This window comes from Pelobates fuscus, chromosome 5 (assembly GCF_036172605.1).
Source record: "Pelobates fuscus isolate aPelFus1 chromosome 5, aPelFus1.pri, whole genome shotgun sequence".
NCBI classification, from domain to species: domain Eukaryota; kingdom Metazoa; phylum Chordata; class Amphibia; order Anura; family Pelobatidae; genus Pelobates; species Pelobates fuscus.
In genome coordinates, this window is record NC_086321.1 from 204,137,708 (window position 1) to 204,159,428 (window position 21,721).

At 45.3% G+C, this 21,721-nt stretch overlaps 1 protein-coding gene across 1 annotated transcript in view; it reads right to left on the minus strand.

Moving 5' to 3' along the window:
- ERCC6L2 (ERCC excision repair 6 like 2) overlaps nt 1–21,721 on the minus strand; it is a 189,213-nt gene that overhangs the window by 130,513 nt on the left and 36,979 nt on the right. The window contains exons 6-7 of the mRNA XM_063454963.1: nt 18,156–18,363; nt 17,366–17,506 (exon numbers count right to left, since the gene is read on the minus strand). Coding sequence (XP_063311033.1) covers nt 17,366–17,506; nt 18,156–18,363 — 349 coding nt within the window. The remainder of the gene's footprint in view (nt 1–17,365; nt 17,507–18,155; nt 18,364–21,721) is intronic.

The following is a 21,721-nucleotide window of genomic DNA, read 5'->3' on the forward strand; positions in this document are numbered from 1 at the left end:
AAGCAGACTCCACCCGAACTGGTATGTACTACAAATACACTCCACCCCCGCCATTCATACACAGGCCCGGGATTTATGCCCACTTGGGAGGGGAGAGGGTATGCGAAGAAGGGAGTTCACGGCGGCACCGAGATGGAGACTACCCCCTCACAGTAATAGCATTGATAAGGGGGAACCAGCATAGGTTGGGGGGGAAGGGCCCATGGAGGGGGATGGGGATTCCACCAGGGGTTATTGATTGTCACCAAGCAAAGGGGACATTGCTGCCCAAACCCGACAGGGCCGTTGAGTCCAGAACTGCTCGATGATCTAGTCAGACCCTGAACTCTCCCCAATGGCCCTAACACGAGACACTCGGCGCTCGCAGCCGTTCAACCTTATACAAGGCGACCCGCGGGTACTAGGCCCTAAGGCGCGCAGCTCACGTCAGCCTTAATGGCTAGACTGATCCATAGCCAAGATTAGTTAAGAATGGGTCACCCAGACACAAAAACCCAGACGATACGCATTAAACAGGCCTGGATTAGAACAGATGAGCCTAAGTACGACTATGAAACCCTGTGATCATGTATTATGGTTGGGCATTGACACATGGGGCGGGGGAACAGGGGGTACGTGAAGGCCCGGGACGCAGTACACTACGAATAAGCAATGTAGGGAAACGCACCCACCGCACCCCTGTGACCTAGAGGGCCTCCCGCCGCTACCACAGTTAATAGTAGGCTTGGGGCCCGATCGCGGGGTCCGGCGGCCGCGGCATTTAGATAACCTGAGAAAGGGGTCATGCAAGGTGTGAAGTAATGTAAATGTTTATTGTCTGATACTTTATGGTTTTCTTGTTTCTGTTAAATGTTGCCCTAGACCGGCCTTAACATGCCCAGATAGTACTGACCCAATGCTGTAACAGACTAGACGGAAATACTGAAATACCCCAACCAGCGAGCCCTTGACCCTAGGCCTGACAGAGGCCCCCTGAGCGATGGTCAGACCACTGGAATCCCGGTGGCCTGAGAGCCGAGACAATGACAATGAGACTGAACGCGGCAGGTGGCCCCTCCAAAGCCTGGTCCCCAGTAGACCCTGACTAAGACGCCCCCTCTCTCATACGATACCACTACCAAAACAAAGAGACACCCCACTCGACAGACGACTACGAAAATGGACAATCACCCCCAGCGGGTTGGGAGACCTGGGAGACAGACACGGACAAACTTCAGACAACTGAGTGACTGACACCGTTGGCTGCCCTCCCCGCACCTCACGCAACTGACCAGACTTGTACATACCGGTCGGAATTTGGCGGAGCCACAGGTTGGCCTCCGCCGAAGATAGCCTCCGACCGAGGTTCGACGTTGCACCCACCTGACCTGACCACCCCCCCAAACTTCCCCCCCCCACCTGGTTATACGACCCCTTAACCCCCCCTCACCCCGGACCCATCCCGCTACCCCGGCCGCACGCACAGGACACCAGAGGGAGACCCCCGGCCCGCGAGACCATGTCGGGCACTCGCCCAGCACAATTGAAAATATGGTCAAACAACACCCGAGGCTTGAATGTCCCGGAGAAGCGATCCCAATTACTTCGCCACCTGTGGGCCGAGAGAGTGTCGGTAGCGTTCCTGCAGGAGACGCACTTCATGAGCAGATCCCAGCCCAAACTCGAGAACAACAGATTCCCCCAAGGGTTTTACGCTAGCCACCCAGATGCCAAAAAAACAGGGGTCGCGATACTGATTGCACACACGGTCCCGTATCAACACAGGGAAACACTCGCTGACCCGAATGGGAGGTATATATTCATCAAGGGCACAATAGCTGAACACACATACACACTGGCATGCATCTACAGTCCAAACCGAACACAACACACATTCCTAGCCAAGACACTAGCTAAACTGGACCGCTTTAGAGAGGGCCTCCTCATACTAGCGGGAGATCTGAACCTTCCCCTGAACCCACGCCAAGACACCTCGAGAGGTGTTAGTGCCATACCACCACACTGCCTACAGGCAGCTAGGAGATCCCTGCACAAGGCGGGGTTGGCTGACAGCTGGAGGACAGCCCACCCAGATGGTAAGGATTATACCTGTTATTCGGCTGTGCACAAATTGTACAGCCGAATAGATTACATCTTCATATCGCAGGAACACCTGTCGCTCCTCCGGGAAGCGCACATAGGGATAGCCTGCCAGTCTGATCATGCCCCTACAATGATGCAAATCAACTCCCCCCTTTTTAAACCAACGGAACGCCAATGGAAACTCAACGAGTCCATTCTGGCGGACCTGGTGATCCGTACCAAGGCACACCAGACCATCACTCAATACTTTGAACTTAACGAGACCCCTGACATGCCCCCGCTGACTCTGTGGGAAGCACATAAATGTGTAGTCCGGGGGCACTTTATATCCAAATGCACCCACCGCAAGAGGGAAAAGACACGCCGCACCGCAGACCTGTCAAAACGGATCGCAGACCTGGAATGCGCCCACAAACAGACTTTAGACGACACCACCTATCTCCAGCTAACAGAGACCCGAAGGGAGCTTAGAGACCTCCTTGCTCAGGAACACCTACACATACTGAGGAAATCATCCAGGTTCTTCTACGAGTTTTCAAATAAGAGCGGGAGACTCCTGGCACAAATGCTCCGAACCAAGAGGAGGGCACAACACATACACAAGCTCCAGACACGGGCGGGCACCCACACCAGCATGCCCAAAGGGATCATGGAAGCCTTCAGATCCTACTATACAGACCTATACAACCTCAATCCACCCTCACAGGACGCCCCGAGTCGGACCCAACTCCAGAATATAACAAACTACCTATCGAAACACATCACCCGCAAGATAACTCCCGAAATCGCAGAAGACCTGGACAGCCCCCTGACACTGGAGGAATTGACCCTGGCACTAAAACGCTCAAAAACGCACCGGGCTCCGGGCCCAGACGGTCTCCCGCTCACATACTTGCGTTCATTCCAGGACATCCTCCTACCAAGACTCCTCGCGGGCCTTAACTCCATAAGAGATGGTGGGAGCTTTCCCACGGACTCCCTGGCGGCGACAGTCACGGTCATTCCCAAGGAGGGCAAGGACCCCACCATCTGTGCTAACTACAGGCCTATTTCGTTATTGAATGCCGACCTGAAATTATTCACCAAGGCCCTTTCCCTGAGGCTGGCACGAATAATGCCTGACCTGGTCCACCCGGACCAGGTGGGCTTTATCCCGGGAAGAGAAGCCAGGGATGACACCATACGAGCCCTTAATGTCATTCATGTCGCCAGGAAATCCAACAGAGCGACGGTACTCATATCAACAGACGCCGAAAAGGCATTCGATAGGGTGAACTGGAGGTTTATGGCCGAAACGTTACGACATATGGGCCTTGGACCACACATGCGCTCTTGGGTCTCCGCGCTTTATACCACCCCGACTGCGAGGATCAGAATCAATGGAGCCTTGACAAAGGCATTCCCCATCAGTAACGGCACACGACAGGGATGCCCCCTGTCCCCTCTCCTGTTTGCCCTCACCCTGGAACCGTTCCTGGAGGCGGTCAGACGGGACGGGGGAATAGCGGGGGTCCAGGTGGGCGGAGAAGAGCATCGGGTGGCGGCATACGCCGACGATATGCTCTTCTTTCTAGAACAGCCACTAATATCTGTCCCCAACCTACTGCGGGCATTTGAGACCTACGGACGACTCTCCGATCTGAAGCTAAACATCGACAAATCCGAAGCCATGACAATATCGAGAGATGAGGGCCTCGAAACCCGACTCAGCTCCCAATTCACGTTCTCTTGGTGCACATCCAAACTTCGCTACCTGGGCACCTGGCTGCCGAAAGACCTATCACAACTATACCCACTGAACTTCCTCCCCATCCTGGCATCCATACAACAAGACCTGGCGCGCTGGACGGGTCACTACATATCGTGGTTCGGCCGCATTAATGCGGTTAAGATGAATATCCTGCCTCGGCTGCTCTATTTATTCGCAACCCTGCCAACAAGGATCCCTGGAGCCTTTTTCCGGTCGGCGGAGACGGCCATCCGAAGATTCGTATGGAATCAGAGACCGACCCGACTCCGCAAGACCATACTAGAACACCCCAAAGCTGCCGGGGGGGTGGGGTTGCCCTCCCTCCTCGCCTACCATCAAGCAACCCACCTACATAGAATAGTAGACTGGCACGCCCATCCTAGCCCCAGACGATGGGTACAGATGGAGACGACACAGTACCCAGGTACCATCCCGTCCAGACTCTGGCTGGGGAGACTAACCTACACCGAATTACAGACGGGCAACCCCATCATTGATGCCACACTCAAGACTTGGTGCTCACTTAGATACACCCGTCAATTGACGACCACCCCAAACCCCCTCACCCCAATCACCTATAACCCCGACCTGGCAGGGGGCCTCCCCCCCGCAACCTTTAAAAACATCCAAAGGTCAAACTGGATCTACACGTGGCAATGGTGCACGGGAAATGCACTCCGGCCACTGATGGACCTGATGGAAGGACGACCCCCCACACTACTGGACGCGTTTCACTACCACCAGGTGAAGAGATACTATACATTAATGCCCGGTAAAACCCAACTCCACAGGCAACTCACTGAATTCGAACGAATGTGCACAGACAGGACACACATCGAACACGGGATCTCCCGGATGTACAGTATACTTCAGGAGTCGGAGGACAAGGGCAGGCCAGCCTATGTTAACAAGTGGGAAGAAGAGACCGAAACCCAACTTACGGAGCAGGAGTGGGTGAAAATATACCAACTCACACACAAATGCTCCATAAGTTCGAAGTTCCAGGAAACAAACTACAAGGTATTGACCCGATGGTACCAAACACCGGAAGACCTCAGACGCATGCGAGTCACAGACACAGGGGAATGCTGGAGATGTGGGACCGAACGGGGTACCCACATACACATATGGTGGACGTGCCGGCACATCAAACCGTACTGGCAGATGATCCACTCAAAGATCAGGGAGATTACAGGCTCAGACATCCCCCTACAACCCCTACAGATGCTCCTACACCACACACCCATACCAATACGCACATACAAAAATTCCCTCACCATTCACTTACTTACAGCAGCGAAAGCCCTTATACCACTACACTGGAAAAGCACAACGGTCCCCACATTCCAACAATGGGTGGATAGAGTCGAAACCATCTATGACATGGAGATCATGACCGCCTCCCTGCAGGGGCGCTCCGACAAGTGTGCTCTTAGGTGGTTCCCATGGAAATCATATCTGTCAAATAGGACGGCATAAGCCGCCATTCGAGGTCACACAAGGGTGAGACACCCGAGACGCGGCCACCAACGGCCTATGAGTAGACTGCTGTTGAAGGGCGCTGTTGGCATGGGCGCGCGGGCCGAGGGGTCAAAGGCCGGACACCCCCACCCCCCTGTTCCCCCTGTCTAACCATCCTGATCCCAGGAACCCCCCCCCCCCAAAAGCAAACTACTTGGACTGATAAACCGTAGAGACATCCCTACTTACCCTGACCCGCTCCCCATCCTAAGACTATACTCGTTAGCACCTAGGACTGATGGGACTATGACCCACCCACTGTAAGCCATGACAAATGGACCTCCCCTACTAAGCACCTCAGCTCCACGAACACGGAAGGGGTTACGCAAACCCCAGACCTTGATATCGTTCTTTTACAACACCCAAAGTTTTAATCTACCCTGTTGGATTAACCTACAAAGTTATATAGTTATACAAAAACTGAATAGAATGGTAACACGACCTGTGCCTGGAACTAGACATTGTTAAAACTCAGCTATTGTGTATACTCTACTGTTATAACACTTGAGACACGGCTCTTGCATGAGCCTGCAAAATGTCTATATTACAAACTCTTGTATTCATTGACTGTACCATTCGAAAAAATAAAAAAATAAAGAATTAAAAAAAAAAAAAAAAGAATTGATTTTATATTCCTTTTTTGACCTGGCACAATCGACACTAATAGCAAGGAGAGCACTGCGCCCGGTTACAGCGGCCTTGTCAGAACGCAACTTAAGATTCAGGTGGTCATTTCCTTTGCATTGATGGTCAACCGACAGGGGAACACACACATAATCACAACCCCTGCTGATGTACCGGCATTCCAACAGGCCCTGGGACTACCAAAGGATCCAGTGGAAGACTGGGCAGGCCTGCCATCGGAGAAGGACAGACAACTCCCCCAAAGGGCTAAATGGCAACGCACTCCCAGAAAGAAGGGAAAACAAACCCCATCGGGCAATGAACTCACAGCACCACCAAAGGGCACGATACACAGAACACCGTGAAAGACTTACTATATCCTTTCCTTCTGCTAAATTTGCCTTTTTGCCATGCCACATGTCGTAATGCATTATAATATGTTATGATATGTTTACTTGCATAAAAACTGCCACACTTCCGGGTGGCCTGGGTCCGTATGTCCTCTGGGACCCGGGCCCAGGCCACATCGGAACCGGGAACTCATCTAAGTCAATATCTTATGGATCACTACGATCACGATACCATAAGCTATTAAGAAAAACAATGTATTTTATTATATTTGACTTATGCCATAGAACACAGGCCGAGTCCTGAAGGTTCGATGTCACTTAACCCCCCAAGAGGTGTCCAAGAGAGCACCCGGGATCCAATGATCCTCTGTGTGCTGACACCATCTTTGCAGCGCATGTGCTACACGTGCCTTATGTACATAATCCCCCAGGTTTCACCCCATCCTTTGTTACCTCTCTTCCTCCCTATCCCCTCGCCAGGTGTAGACGCCCAAACTATCAAGCGATTGATACAAACACCCATATACGGTTATTCATTAATGACTGACCTCAAATTTATGTCCCTAAATGTACGGGGACTTAACACGCCCGAGAAACGCACAATACTGGTACAAGAAATAGACAGACGGCAGGTTGACATAGTATTTCCACAGGAATCGCACTTCAGAGGAGACCTAATTCCTAAATTGAGAGCTAGAACGATAGGGCAATCATAGTTTAGTAACTACCAGGTTGGCAAGTCTAGAGGGGTTGCAATCCTGATATCCTGCCACAGATCCTTCACACTTAACGAGTCATAATTAGATCCCTCCGGAAGATTCTTATTTATTAAAGGCATGTTGAACAACACGCTATTTACGCTAGCGACTAAATACGCCCCCAATACCAAACAGGTATCTTTCATAAACGCATGCCTTAGAAAACTGGAGAAATTCGCTGAGGGGTGGTGGTACTAGGGGGGATTCGAATATGGTCCTAGACCACTCCACAGACAGCTCCACGGCCAGTAAAGACACACAAAATAACCAACGAATCCGCTTTCAGAGAACACTACATACCAACCAATTAATAGGTTGCTGGAGAATCTCACACCCACAAGAGAGAGATTATACATATTATTCACAAGTGGCGCACAGCTACTCTAGACTAGATATGTTTTTCATGGGGCACAGACACCTCCAACTCCTGAAAGAGGCATCCATTGGACAAATTACCTGGTCGGACCATGCCCCTATATTCCTCACACTCTCTCCCAGACATAGGAACACCCGTCAACTCTTGGCGGCTCAATGAATCACTGCTAGACGACCCTAGAGTGATAGATAACCTTGAAAACTCCATCCCCAAATATTTCCAAGAAAATACCAACAAAGGCACTACAGACACTTGGGTTTGGGAAGCACATAAAGGTATAACACGGGGTGTCCTGATCAAATGGGGGGCACGCATAAAAAAGGAACGATTGGCTAAAATTCAGTTGATTACAACTGAAATTTCCAAAGCAGAATTAAAACATAAATCTGACCCCTCAACTGACACATTTAACACCGTAACAGCACTTCGAATGGTATTACGAAACATCCTCCTAATAAAGGCCCATAGGGCAATCCAATTGACCAGAGGGACGTACTACGCACATGGTAATAAAAGCGGGAAATACCTAGCTAGAGCACTGAAAGACAAACACCAAAAAAAGACATACATCTCCCACATTAAAACAATAGAGGGTACTCGCCATGACAAAACAGAAGACATAGGTAAAGCATTTCGAGACTACTATAGTAATCTATATAACCTAGGCACGCCAACGAGCCCCCAACACGATATAAAAACATACGTCTCTTCCCACCTCCAGAAAACTCTAACCCCACACCAGGCCGACCTACTGGAACTACCCATCGACATGGAGGAGTTACAAAAAGCAATATCAACACTCCCAAAAGGCAAAAGCCCAGGCCCAGCTGGCTTAACGGCCAGATAGTACCAATCCTTTCGACACATCCTAGCTCCTCATTATTTGGGAGTACTCAATGACCTAACCTCGCACCGAGGATTACCACCCTGATGCTGAAGGCATTGATCACTATATTACCCAAACCTGGCAAGGATCCGAGCCTATGCAGCAGCTACAGACCCATATCCCTGATTAATCTAGATCTTGAGTTTTTCGCGAAAATACTGGCTAACCGAATTAAGCTCCTTCTCCCTGGATTGATACATATAGACCAAGCCGGGTTTATACCTGGCCGAGAGGCCAGAAACAACACCACCCGCATCCTTAATATCATCCATGGCGCCTCTGACACTAAAACCCCAACAGTTCTTCTCTCGGTCGACACCGAAAAGGTGTTCGACCGAGTGGATTGGAACTACCTATTTACCACTCTGGAGACACTAGGGATGGGCCCTAATTATATAACATGGGTACGATCGATTTATGAAGGGCCTTCTGCCACAGTGGGAGTCAATGGACAGTATTCGCCCTCATTCACCATCAGCAATGGCACGAGACAGGGGTGCCCATTGTCACCCCTTCTCTTTGTTATAGCCATGGAACCCTTTTTAACAGTGATCCGGTCAAACAACTCCATAAAAGGCTATTGTGCGGGAAGTAGAGAGATCAAGGTCTCTGCCTTTGCGTACGACTTACTCCTCACCCTCACTCACCCAGAGCAATCACTCATCCATATTAAACAAGAAATAGACCAATTTAGTGCATGCTCGAACTTCAAGATTAATGCCGACAAATGTGAGATAATGGGAGTAGGGCTAAATACAACACGAACCACTAGACTTCAGGATCTCTATAACTACAAATGGACAGACTCGGGCCTTACTTACCTGGGCACCAAACTAACACCCACAATTAAAGGCCTATATAAAATTAACTATCTCCCACGATTGAATGATATAGCCACTAAACTGAAACAGTGGGACAAACCACACTTCTCGCTTTTTGGAAGGGTCAACATCCTGAAGATGATGATCCTGCCGAAAATCCTTTATATGTTTCAGGCCCTGCCGATTGAACTGGATTACACCTTTTTCCACACATCGAAAAAGTATTTTCTTTCATTCGTTTGGGGACTTAAAAAAATCAAGATTGGCATATGAAGTCCTCACCAGAAACAGAAGAGGGGGTGGCCTAGGCCTACCTCACATTTACAAATATTATATAGCAGTCCTACTCACCAGAGTGAGGGAATGGACAGATATCACACACAATAAAGCGTGGTACGAATTGGAACAAAGCTTCTCCTCCGTACCACTTGCTACGCTCCCATGGCAAACCTGTCACCTACAACAGATCTCTAAAACCACGCACCCCCTTATCCACCACATCCTAAACAAATGGAGACTCCACAAAACACTGTGGAAGCTATCCCCGGGCATTTCTCCTTTGTACCCTATAGCACATAACCCAGACATCCTGGGAGGGAAAGGGGCAACGACACTGACGAAACTAGTGGGAAAATCAGACCCACAACTTGGAGACATACTAACAACAGACTCACCCCCCAAATAATAAATCTGCAGGGACATGGAGGACACCATTCACTTACAGAAGCGCTAAGATGTTCTCAACTTAAACATACCTTGACCCAGAAAGTACTCCCTCACTGGACCCCTAGGGAACTAACTCCCTTTGAAAAATTATGCACCACCACAACTACACGTAAACGTACACTCTCACATATATACAAAATAATCCTGACAGCACAGGAAGATCAAAACTCACTCACTTATCAGCGGAAATGGATGAAGGGACTTCACATCCATATGTCACCCCAAGAGTAGGAATACATTTTCACGAAGCCCATGTCAGCGTCTATCAGTCTGTCTAGACGGGAGTCGTTTTACAAACGCATCACCCGCTGGTACAGAACACCAGACTTGCTTCACTTATTCTGGCCAACTATTTCGGACAAGTGTTGGAGGTGTGAGGGAGAAATGGGCACCATGGAACATATATGGTGGGGATGCCCACAAATAAAAGGCTACTGGAATGAAGTCATTACAAAAATTAACAATATTCTAGAAATAACACACTCCCTAACTCCCTCCCAGGTCTTGTTGGGTTGGCCTCAATACTTCTAAGATAAAGGAAAATAAAATGTGTTATGGTTACTGCTGGGTGAAGCAAACAACCTCATTCCAGTATACTGGAAAAAAAACACAATCCCCACAGTGACCCAGTGGATAGAAAGAGTAGAAGGTACAAGAGAAATGGGAAACCTCCACTGGTCCACACTGGGCAAGCGCAATAGATATTTGAACACATGGGAACTCTGGATACAATACTGGGCACAAAAACAGAACCAGTCATAACCAACTGTAAACTGAAAGTAAAGATCGCATTGTACCTACTACCACTGCACAAACCCCCCACCCCTGACCAATCTCCGAATTGTTTAACCCTCGAACCCAGTTCTAAGTTACATCAGAAAATGCATTCTAAAGCATACACAATAGACTTTATGAGACTTATATAAATCACAGGTATGACACACTTAAATACTGAAAAATAGTGTATGGGAGGACCTACGACACCGTCTTGATATTGAAACGTAAATTTATGCAATCCTCTCCTGTATTACTGTAACGAAAATATACCCCAACACGCAGGATTCAACTCAACAGAAGACAACACAGAGGGGAGATACGTCTACCGGACCTTAGAATGGCTGGACTCGACGTATATGAGAGGAGTACAGAGTCAGGAACGATCCGAGGTCAAGGGCACAAAGAGACAGCGTAAACTAGGACTAGCCGGGGTCTGGTACTCAGTAAACAGCAAGCCGGCAAACAGAACAGATAAGGATAAAGAGAAAACTTAGTCAGAAACAAAGCCAAGGTCAAGTACGAAGGAACACAACTGAACACAACAAGCGCTAAAGGGAACTGAAACAGAAACCATGATAGGGCAAGGAACTAAGGGAAAGAGGTGAGTATATATGCCTAAACATCTATTTTGATTGGTCCCTGTCACATCCACGCCCCCAAAAGGTAAGTGTATGGTAAGTGTGGCTTGACAGGTACCAATGGGAGGCCTTTGCCAATTTAGGCTCCCACTGTCCCTTTAAGAGCGCGCCCGAGAGCCGCGGCGCGCTCTTAGAGTCAGGCGGGACACGTGACCGCTTCTCGCGGTCAATGCCCGCCTTCCTGTTGCAGCCGTCGGATGAGCCGCACGCGGCTCGTGCAGCAGCAGAGCCGCGCGCGGCTTGAACAGAGGACCCCGGCCGGCCCCTGGAAAGGGTAAGTACTGCTACAATTACCTTGTACCATGCTTGATGTAATATTGAACGAAATGTCACTCTGTTGTGTATAACCACTGTGAAATTGAAAACTTGTAACACATGTTTAAATTCCCTCCCCTCTTTTTTCTTTCTGTACCCATCCTCACTAACTGATATACCAATAAAACTGGAATTAAACAAAAAACTAATTAGCGCCGAAAATACCGGAAGTGACATCAGACGCCAGTCAGCTGAACTTCCGCCCACGTGACCGGCAGCCATAGAAGCGGCGAATTCAAAAGTAACAGCAACTGGATGACCTTTATGCACTGATGAAAACTCGGACTGAGTTGAAACGCGTCTGCATAGCTGTGAGCTTGTGTGTCACCATATGGAACCTGCACAGTTTATTTTTTAACATTTATTGTAATAAATTTGTTTATTTTTAATATCATCATTGCTGCTTTTTCCTGAGTCTTGGGGGGACACTATTCAAGATCCTCTACATCGCCTGTTGAGGCACCTTTGGGCATTATATACAGAGCCTGGCACGGCTCTGGAATTCGTGAGTGTATCCAATTACTTTTATACTCATTTATTTGTAAATACAGTCTATACTATGTACTGTTCTTTTGTGTTGTTGTAGGAATCTACTACATGGAATATTATCTGCATACATCTGCACATGTATAAGTATTCTTAACCATTTTCTGGCCATTTTTTATTGGTACCATTTATACACAGGGAGTGGTGTGTGTATGTGGCACTTGTCCTCAAGTACCTTTATTTTACTGAAAAAACATTGTCTGGAAATCTATTATTAAGCAGGACTATAAACAGGACACAAGGTCATGCATTTTGACTGGAAGAAATTATATTTAGTCTAAGGTAAAGGAAAGGGTTTTTTACAGTATGAACAATAACGATGTGGAATTCTCTGCCTAAAGAAGTGGTTTTATCAGAGTCTGAATGTTTAAAAAGCAACTAGATGAATACTTGCAAAAACATAATATTCAGGGATATCATTTTTAAAATAGTGTGGTAACAGCTTCTTGATCCCATTAGAGATCTGACTGCCATTCTGAGTCAAGATCATTTTTTCCCCTGGTTTGTTGTAAAATTGGAAAGCTCTTTAAACTCAATGTTTTTGACGTCTTTTTAATCAACAGTAAAAACAGATGCGAGAAAGGCTGATGGACACATGTCTTTTTTCAACCTGTGTAACTATGCAAATATTTATGTAAAACATTTTAAATACTATATTCTTATATATTTATTTTTTAAGTATAAAGGCTAATAGAATGTATTCGTGGGAGGGGTTAACTGGCTTAAATACCCAGCCGGCACTCACTTCAGAGCGGTCTTCTCTCGATTGCACTGCGTTGGAGGATTCCTTAACTTCCGGTTCTGGTCAGACTGTACTGACGCGGCCGGCACCGCACGACTACTCCGACCTCCTAGTCCTTTGCTCTCCCCAGCAAGCAGGAACAAGCAGTTTCACCCCCTCCCCCCCCCCCCTCACTTTTACCCCCCTGGCTACCGCATCACTGCGGCCAGCACCGCACTGCTTCTCAGATCTCCCGGTCCCCTAGGGAACTCTCAGAGGACGCTGCTAAATGTTTCCCTTCCACCCGGAACGGCTGCAGGGGCTCATTAATTCCATCAAGGTAACGGCCCTCACGGCCACTTAGTGCTACTCCACAGGCGGCTGATTGCTGCTCAGTTCACTACTTCATTGGTCTGACTGGACTTGTTGGCACTATATTCCACAAATTTCACGCATCACTAAACGCATATCTTGTTGTTAAAAACTTGTTTTAATGTCATGGTTCAGTTTCAGTCACTAGTTACATACTGCAGTTTGCTATTGGCGCTCAGATGAAAGTTGCCTACTTACTTAACCTCATACTGGGTCAGGTGCATTACCCACAAATTCTATGCACCTACCACACCGGTTCAATAGTGTCTGGAATATATCTGTATTACTATCCCCCGCCCCAATAACGGCAATTACATAAAATGCGGTTACTCAAATTATCTATGTAATAGTCATACTTTTGTATAATATTACATGGGGCCTAACTGCTAGGCTTCGTTAGTGGTTATGTACATGTACATGTATTATAGACACCACACACACACACGTCTATGTATACTTATTTTCACCAACATACCTAGCACAACTCGAATGCCTCCCTGTCATGTTGTTAATCATTTATGTATACAAGGTTTTGACTACAATATATTGCTTTATATTTAGAACATTCAACGGTACCGGTTAGTTGAAGAACTAAAACACCTTTCGTGTCTTATCCTGTTTCTGCTCCCTGTTAAGGTATAATGAGGTTATTCGTGATTTTCCAATAAACTAGTAATGTCCATGCTGTCAATTCCTCCCCCTTGTAGGGGAAGTTTGCAAGCATTTACCTTTTATAGGTTAGGTCTGGAATATATCTGTATTATGACAGTTCTTACCTCATGAACAGGTAAGTAAAGCATATGCGCTTTATAGGGACATAATTTGTTCACAGCACGCTCAACATAGAGAGGAGATGGATCTGTATCTACACAAATTGGTGGACTTGGGGCACATATATGGTGGTCAAGCGTTCTATGACTATCATAGATCTTTATCTGCTAAAGCGGCAGCAGCAGTGGCCCAGTTTAACCTTCAGATTGGAGCCAGTTAGATACCGAACTATTATGTCGCTACTTTGCAGGGCTTAGACATCCGCCTTGCGCCATTTGTGCTTTTATTTCACACTCCACTAATCTGTGTCGCAGTGAAGCCACTCTCCTACCACTAGTCAGGCCTCATCTGGTAGCTCCAAAACTGAACAACAAGGTCTGAAGGATAAATTGGGCAGACCTATTGTGTTCCTCAGTAAGGCACAGATTTGTAACAATTTCAACGCTGGCAGTTGCGCTTCAGCGCTTGCCGTCTGTTGCACGTCTGTTCCTTGTGCTTCTGAGCTCACGCCAGGTCAATGTGCCCAAATAGGTTGTTCTCTAAAAAATGACGCACAGAGATTAACATTGACAACCTTGTTTTTCACTTAAAAAATCACCCTTCAGACCATTTGGTGGAGTTCCTGATCACGGGGTTTTCTCAGTGATTTCAAACCGGTACCATCACGCTGCCCGCAGGATCATTGGAATGTCACAACCTGCAATCAGCACTTCTCAAACCCAACACCGTAGATCAGCCATTGCAACAGGAAATCACACAGGGTTTCATGCTAGGCCCATTTTCCAATCCCCCATTTGCAAACTGGTGCACCAATCCTATTGGCATCGCTACTAGCAGATTCACCAATAAAAAGAGATTGATAATTGACCTATCCGCTTCACATTCTTCATTAGACAAAATCGCAGGACCCACCACTTGCCTGGTATTTCTGGGTATACAGTTAGACACAGTCCTCTTAGAGGCTAGCCTCCCTGCGGACAAGCTCCTGAGAATCAAAAATTACTTGCATTAATTCATGAGAAGCTTGTTCACGGGAAGACTTGCAATCTTTATTGGGCACTCTTAACTTTGCCATGCGGATCATCCCGCAAATCGATCATTTATTTCTAGACTATTGTGCCTCCTACCTGGTGCCCCGGATAGCCTCAGCAAGATTACCCTGGAAATAAATGCCAGAGTCGATTTAGTCATGTGGCAGCAGTTCCTAGACAATTGGAATGGCAGATCTATGTTTGCTCCCCCATTGTCCAATGATTCTCCAGTTATTTGGCCCGATGCTGCTGCACATACAGGCTTCGCTACCATTTTTGGTGACAGATGGTTAAGCGATATATGGCCTGCGGAGGCCATTAACTTACTAGTTTTTTGGGAGACTTCCACTCTCTTGAAATCTATCCTATTGTGGCAGCCGCATTTACGTGGGGAGTATTATGACAAGGGCAGTCTGCCTAATGTTTCTCCGCTAATATGGTGCCTTGTGACATTATCAACAAAGGCCGCTCCTCATTATCATGAAGCTGACTAGACGGTTGAAATGGTTGGCTGCCACAAAACAATTTTTCCTGGTGAGCGAGCACATTCTGGGTTGTCATAACTTAACCGCTGACGCGTTATCCCGCTCTCAATTACAGGCTTTCTTTAACCTTCATCCAACAGCCAGGCCACTTCGTTGCAACACTCCAGCATTCTCAGATCTGATTCTGGACTAGGTCACATAGTGGAACACAGCAGGTGGCTGGCTCGGGCAGCACTGTCTCAAAACGCGCAAAATAATTAAGACAAAGCTATGACACTGTTCACTAGATTCAACGCTGCTCATCTGATTCCGGCTTCATACTCCGTTCATACGATAGTGGCCTTCACTACCTTTTGCCACCTTTCGCCTTAAACTCTCATCCAATACCATAAAACTATACCTAGCAGGTATACAGCACAAATACCTGACTCTTTACCCAGACAACAAACCATTCATGTCCACTTATCCCATCAAAAATATACTGGGGCTGTCGATAACAACCTATCGACAGCCCCAGGTTCAGAGCTTTATCCGACATGCTAGACAACAAACCATTTGACTCACAAACCAATTCCGTTATTAAAGCAGCCATCTACATTGCCTTTTATGGTTTCTTACGCCCCCGCAAATTTACCAATGGTTCCTCAGTGGAGGCACCACAATATTTGAAATTCAGAGATCTTATTAGAACAGGAGATCATTACAAGATTATCATCACACACAGCAAAACTAACCAAACAGGTCCGGCAGTAGAAATTCCATTAGACCCCACAGGAAACAAATGGTGTCCTGTATCAGTCCTAAACGAATATAGTCACGAGCAACCCCTAACTACAACCACATTCATGTTGTATATTAGGACCCTATTACTGAAATTAGGTTTGGAGCCTACAACATTTTTCAGGTCATTCGTTTAGGATAGGAGCGGCTTCAGCTTCATCAAGCAAGAAAGTACCTGTCCACATAATCAAAAAACTAAAAAGATGGAAATCCTCAGTATATGTTTGGTATATCCCATAACCAGAATTAGCATTAAGGCAAGCCTTTAAAAGTTTGGTATCATAATATGTTCTATAAATGCAATAAAGTGTGTATTTTCATTGAAACCTTTTGCCCTCTTTATTTATACAGGCTTAAACGAATGTCGGTTTTGGCACGACACAACCGACTTATTTCATTCTTGGCCTTTGTCCCCGACTACAAGTATTAAGGCGAATAGCCTGTATTTGTGGAAGGGGTTACCCGGCTTAAATACCCAGCCGGCACAAACTTCAGAGCTGTCTTTGCTCAATTGCCCCCCACCCACCTCATTCATAGAACATAAGAAAGACAAGTTCAATTAAAAAAATAACTGCCAATGAAGCTTTTAGGAAGTTTGATAGAGAACAGTATACAATCTACAAATGAGAAAAATATTTATAGTATTATAAATCATAAAATAGAATTAAAAAATACAATATACAATGAAACTCTAGAATGCCTTATAGTATCCCAATACAAGTAACTGTCATTATCTAACAAATCAAAAGCAAATACTATCTCTGTGAAACTACTCTGTAAAACCTTGCACGTGACAATATCCAGTAAATTTCTCATCCTTATTATTGTGATTTGATTTTGTTTTTTTTTATTACTGTAACAGTTGTAGTAAATGGTGCCACTTTAGATAGACCACAAAATAATATGGCTAATTGATTTGATCCGCCATTTCATGTATATACCAGGTTATATGCTAGCAAGTATCTACAAAATTAACTGTAAATATTACAGGTAAAAAAAAAAAAAAAATACTATAGTAGGAATTAACTTTCTTACTTTGTAACAACATTTCCGTCTTCTCTTTCCGCTGTTACAACTGCACTTTTTAGCTCCTTGAAGAACCAAGGAAACATCTTCAGTTACTAGCACAGTTTGGTACACAGCTTTCTGGAACTCCGATAAAGAACAGTACACAATCTACAAATAAGGAAAATATTTTTCACATACTTAAAAAAAAAGCACATTTTGTAAATGCATGGTGGCCATATCAAACATTTATCTTGCAATTAGACAATACAAGGCATTTAACCCTTTCATATATTTAACTGTGTAAAAAAACACACCTCTACCTCTACCTTTGCTTTGTAAAGCATGCTTGATCTGAGCCAAGGAAATGGTCCAGTCGCAAGGTTCTCTATGAGAAACTTGCGATTGGACTGCGCATTGCCTCAGTGATGACAAGAGGGGGCGCAGAATTATAGTAACCCTTTAACAAAAGAATCTTTATCCCAAAAAAACACAATAGAAGGAAAAAAAACAACACTTTTTATTTGTGTCCTCAGTGAAAATGTGAGAATTTGTGAGAAGATGGAGAGCACATAACCTAACCGCTTTCACATGGAATTTTTTTATTTTTGTTTTCTTTGCCACTTCTAGCCACTTTAAATTTTGTACCCCATTTCCTGTATTTTAACCCCTTTCTGGCTACAATTGGTAAAATTGGTCTTCTATAGGTGCCAGACATGTTTATTATATTATATTATTCCACTGAAAACTGAATAGCCAAAAAAAAAAAAAACACCTTCTAATGGCAACAATTTAGTCAATATGACAAGGTAATACCCACCCGATCCTCCTTTTTAGGCAATTGACTACTTATAAGAGCTTTTGTACGTCTAAGGAATAAGGGAGACATTTTGCTTGCCAGTCTTTGCATGGCTTTCCTTCCTGTAGCCAACTCTCGTTTTGTTGCATTGTGTCTTTGTCCATACTCAACTGGGTTTGAAAAATCTTCCTTAAATTGTTGTTTGCTTCCTAAACAACCTGGTACAGCCCTTGACAAAGAAACACATGGTAAGCTTTTACTTTCATTATAATCATTTTACATAAAAAAAAAGATTCTCTTATTACTTATAACAATATGGATATTTTTTAGTTACTTTTTTTAAATGTAATACATGGTTAAATGATTTTACTCTTCACTTGACAAAACCTAGGAGCCAGAGTGCCATAGCTGGTATCCAACTTTGCCCTGTAATTAATACTACTCAATGTAGCTGTAACTATTTGTGACTCCTAAAATATTAGAACTATTTTGTTGACAAACTGATGGTTTCTTTTTCTGTCCTTTAATGAAAGGTTTAATTAAAAAGTACGCTTACTGTTAAATTAGTTTTCTTTGGTATGGTTACCCACTTAATAGGATGCTGATCATCTCTTCAGGGATTAACCTTGAACTTTTCGCCCTCCCTTGTCCAGTACCTACATGCATCATCAGCCAAACAAAATCACAGTGAGATTGCCACCAAAACAGAAGAAAACTAATTTATACTAAAGAGGTCTAGAAGGGAACAAATGCTGCATTAGTACATGCACTTCAATAACATTTATGCAGGGATAACTAAGTAGCTTCCTCAAGATGCTGTGCACAGAGACCAAAACACAATAGCTCTCAGACACAACCTTTCTAATTGTGAATAGAATCTTCCCAAGTGTCAAGATAAAACACAAGTTGCAGAGATTTGTCACCCAATCACAGTTCAGAGTAACACATAAAATCAGAATTAGTCATAATCATAGCCTTATGCCTCGTTTCCAATGAGCGTCATGGTTCGGGTCGGTACAGTTTGGAAGGGTTAAATGGTCCAGCCTATTCACGTGAACGTTTCCACTGCAAGTCGGACCGCCAGGGGGCATGTGGGGTTTAGACCAAATGCCTAGCGTGTCATTTGTCGTGAGCATTGACGTTTTCCTGTCCGTCAATCAATGGATTGCATAGTGTGACGCCAGTATCTCTGCCGTAACCGTACCATTTCCTATGGACCTACATCTGAAGGGGGCCTAGGAATGGTGCTGTTTGGTTCCGTTGTGTACCAGACCATACCGACCCGAACCGTACCGCTCAGTGGAAACTGGACATTAGTGTCCTCATCAATTAATCTCAAACTTGTACCACATCAAATTTGCGTAGTAGTTTTTTTCCTTGCTATATTGAGGCTTCAGGCAAAAATAAGGAACCACAATTTCCTGACTGATGTAGTAAAGACCATTTTCAGAAATAAATGAATATGAAATGCATATAATAATGTCTTATCCTGGCTGGAGAAAACTAGAGAATGTACAGGCTAAAAGTGAGAATGATGCAAATCTTAAGCACTAGAATTAATTTCACACAAGGAGCATTCAAGTGAATTGATGGATGAGGTTATACGAGATCTTGGACATAGATTTGAACTATTGGAGAAATGGTCAAACATGTAATAAACAAAATTGTTAGACTGGAAGGTACACCTTTAGATTAAATGTACAAATGCAATACGGCATGTAAAAAAAGTTAAGACTGCTACCTGCACAAACTAACAACTTAAAATTGTGTTATACAACAATGTTTTTACTGGAATTGTATACCTTAAAGAGATCACAACACAGTCATGTCAGTGTAGGTTGATGCAGTTTAAGCAACAATAACATGCTGAGGAAGGGTGGTATAAATTAAGGTATGTAACGATGCAACAGCGCTCCCAGACAGATGCTCTAAGGGTCTTGACAGCATAAAATGGCCAGACACCTTGATTTGAGACATTACTATGACAAGAGAAATTGCCCAGTTGAGCATCTACACAAATTATACAGTTAGGGACAGAGAGCTGGGCAAACTGGCTCATTGATTTATAACCCTCCAACCTGTCAGCCCACTTGGTGCCCCCAAAATTATATTTAATGGCTTATCCCAAATTGTGAAAACTTCAGATAAAATTGACAATGAACACTTAGAACTAAGCATTTCAGCTCCCTGATTGTCAGGTCTGAGGAAGTATATAGACCAGGGCTCAACAAATCCCAGGTGACATGTTGTCATGGCAAATAATAATTTTGCCCTGGCGTCCGGGTATTTGTCAGCCCGTACACTCCGTGGCGGGCCGCTGAGGGAGAATGGATGAAGGCGGTTGGCTTAGGGAGAGTGGAGGTGGGCGAGGGGCAGGTTGAGGGAGAACAAAGGCAGTCAGCTGGCTGAGGGAGAACCGAGGCGGTGAGGGAGCTGTAATCTTCTTGCTCTGCTCCCTCGCACGCCCTGCAGTTATGACGGGATATGACGTCCAGCTCCGCCATCACCAAATGGCGCATAAGGGAGCCTTAAGAAGAGCTTGAAGATTACAGCGGCCACACTGGACCCTATGGACAGAATCCCCACTGGACTCCAGGGAAAGCCAATCCACTCCAGCTCTCCCAAAGGTATGGATGTTTGGGTGGGCTTGAATTGAATTAAAACAAATAATAATTTGTGAGCGTGAGTGTGTCAGTCAGTAAGTGCGTGTGTGCATCTGTCTATCATTAATTGTGTGTATGTTAATGTGTGTGACTGTCTGTCAGTGAGTGTGTATGTTTAGGTGACCAGCCCACCTCCGATCACATGGGATTGGTGTTTTACTCACCTTTTTCCCCTGGTCCCACCTCCATGCAATCATTGGGAAGCTATTGCTCATGTGCGGCAAAATGCTTTGCCAATAAGCATCTACTTATAGAGATACATTAAAGCAATGCATCTCTATTGGGAACCTTCAGTGCCTCCGTGCAGAGCTTGGAGACGCTGAATATAGGTGCTGCACAATATGCAGCACTGAGATAGGAAGCACTTTAGTGGCCATCTGTGTGACTGCAAGTAAAGAGGCACTGAGATAGGAAGCACTTTAGTGGCCGTCTGAGTGACTGCCACTAGATGTGTTACTACTAGGCACCAATGAAAACACTGCCTTTTCAAGAAAAGGCAGTGTTTATATCACAAAGCCTACAGGGATATGCTATAGACACCAGAACCACTACAAGCTGTAGTGGTTCTGGTGACCAAGGCCGGTCCAAGACATTGTGCTGCATGGGTCCTAGGATTAAATGCTGAACTATTCAACTTACTGAAATGAAATAGAACAAGTGACATTTAAAAATAAATAATTAAACAAACAGAGGGAGAAGATCATGATACATTTTTTTGGACACTAGTAGATCGAACATGTATGCATTCTACATTTTGTAAGTAAGGTACAATGTATATGAAACTTGAGCACCAGCATCATTTTTACACTTATGGAAAATGGGTCTCAAAAAAAATGTGTCTGCATTTTAAATTTTCGTCAACCACAAAAATGTTATATTATATTTCATAAATTCCAGGAATACAGTTCCTTTATTATACTTATT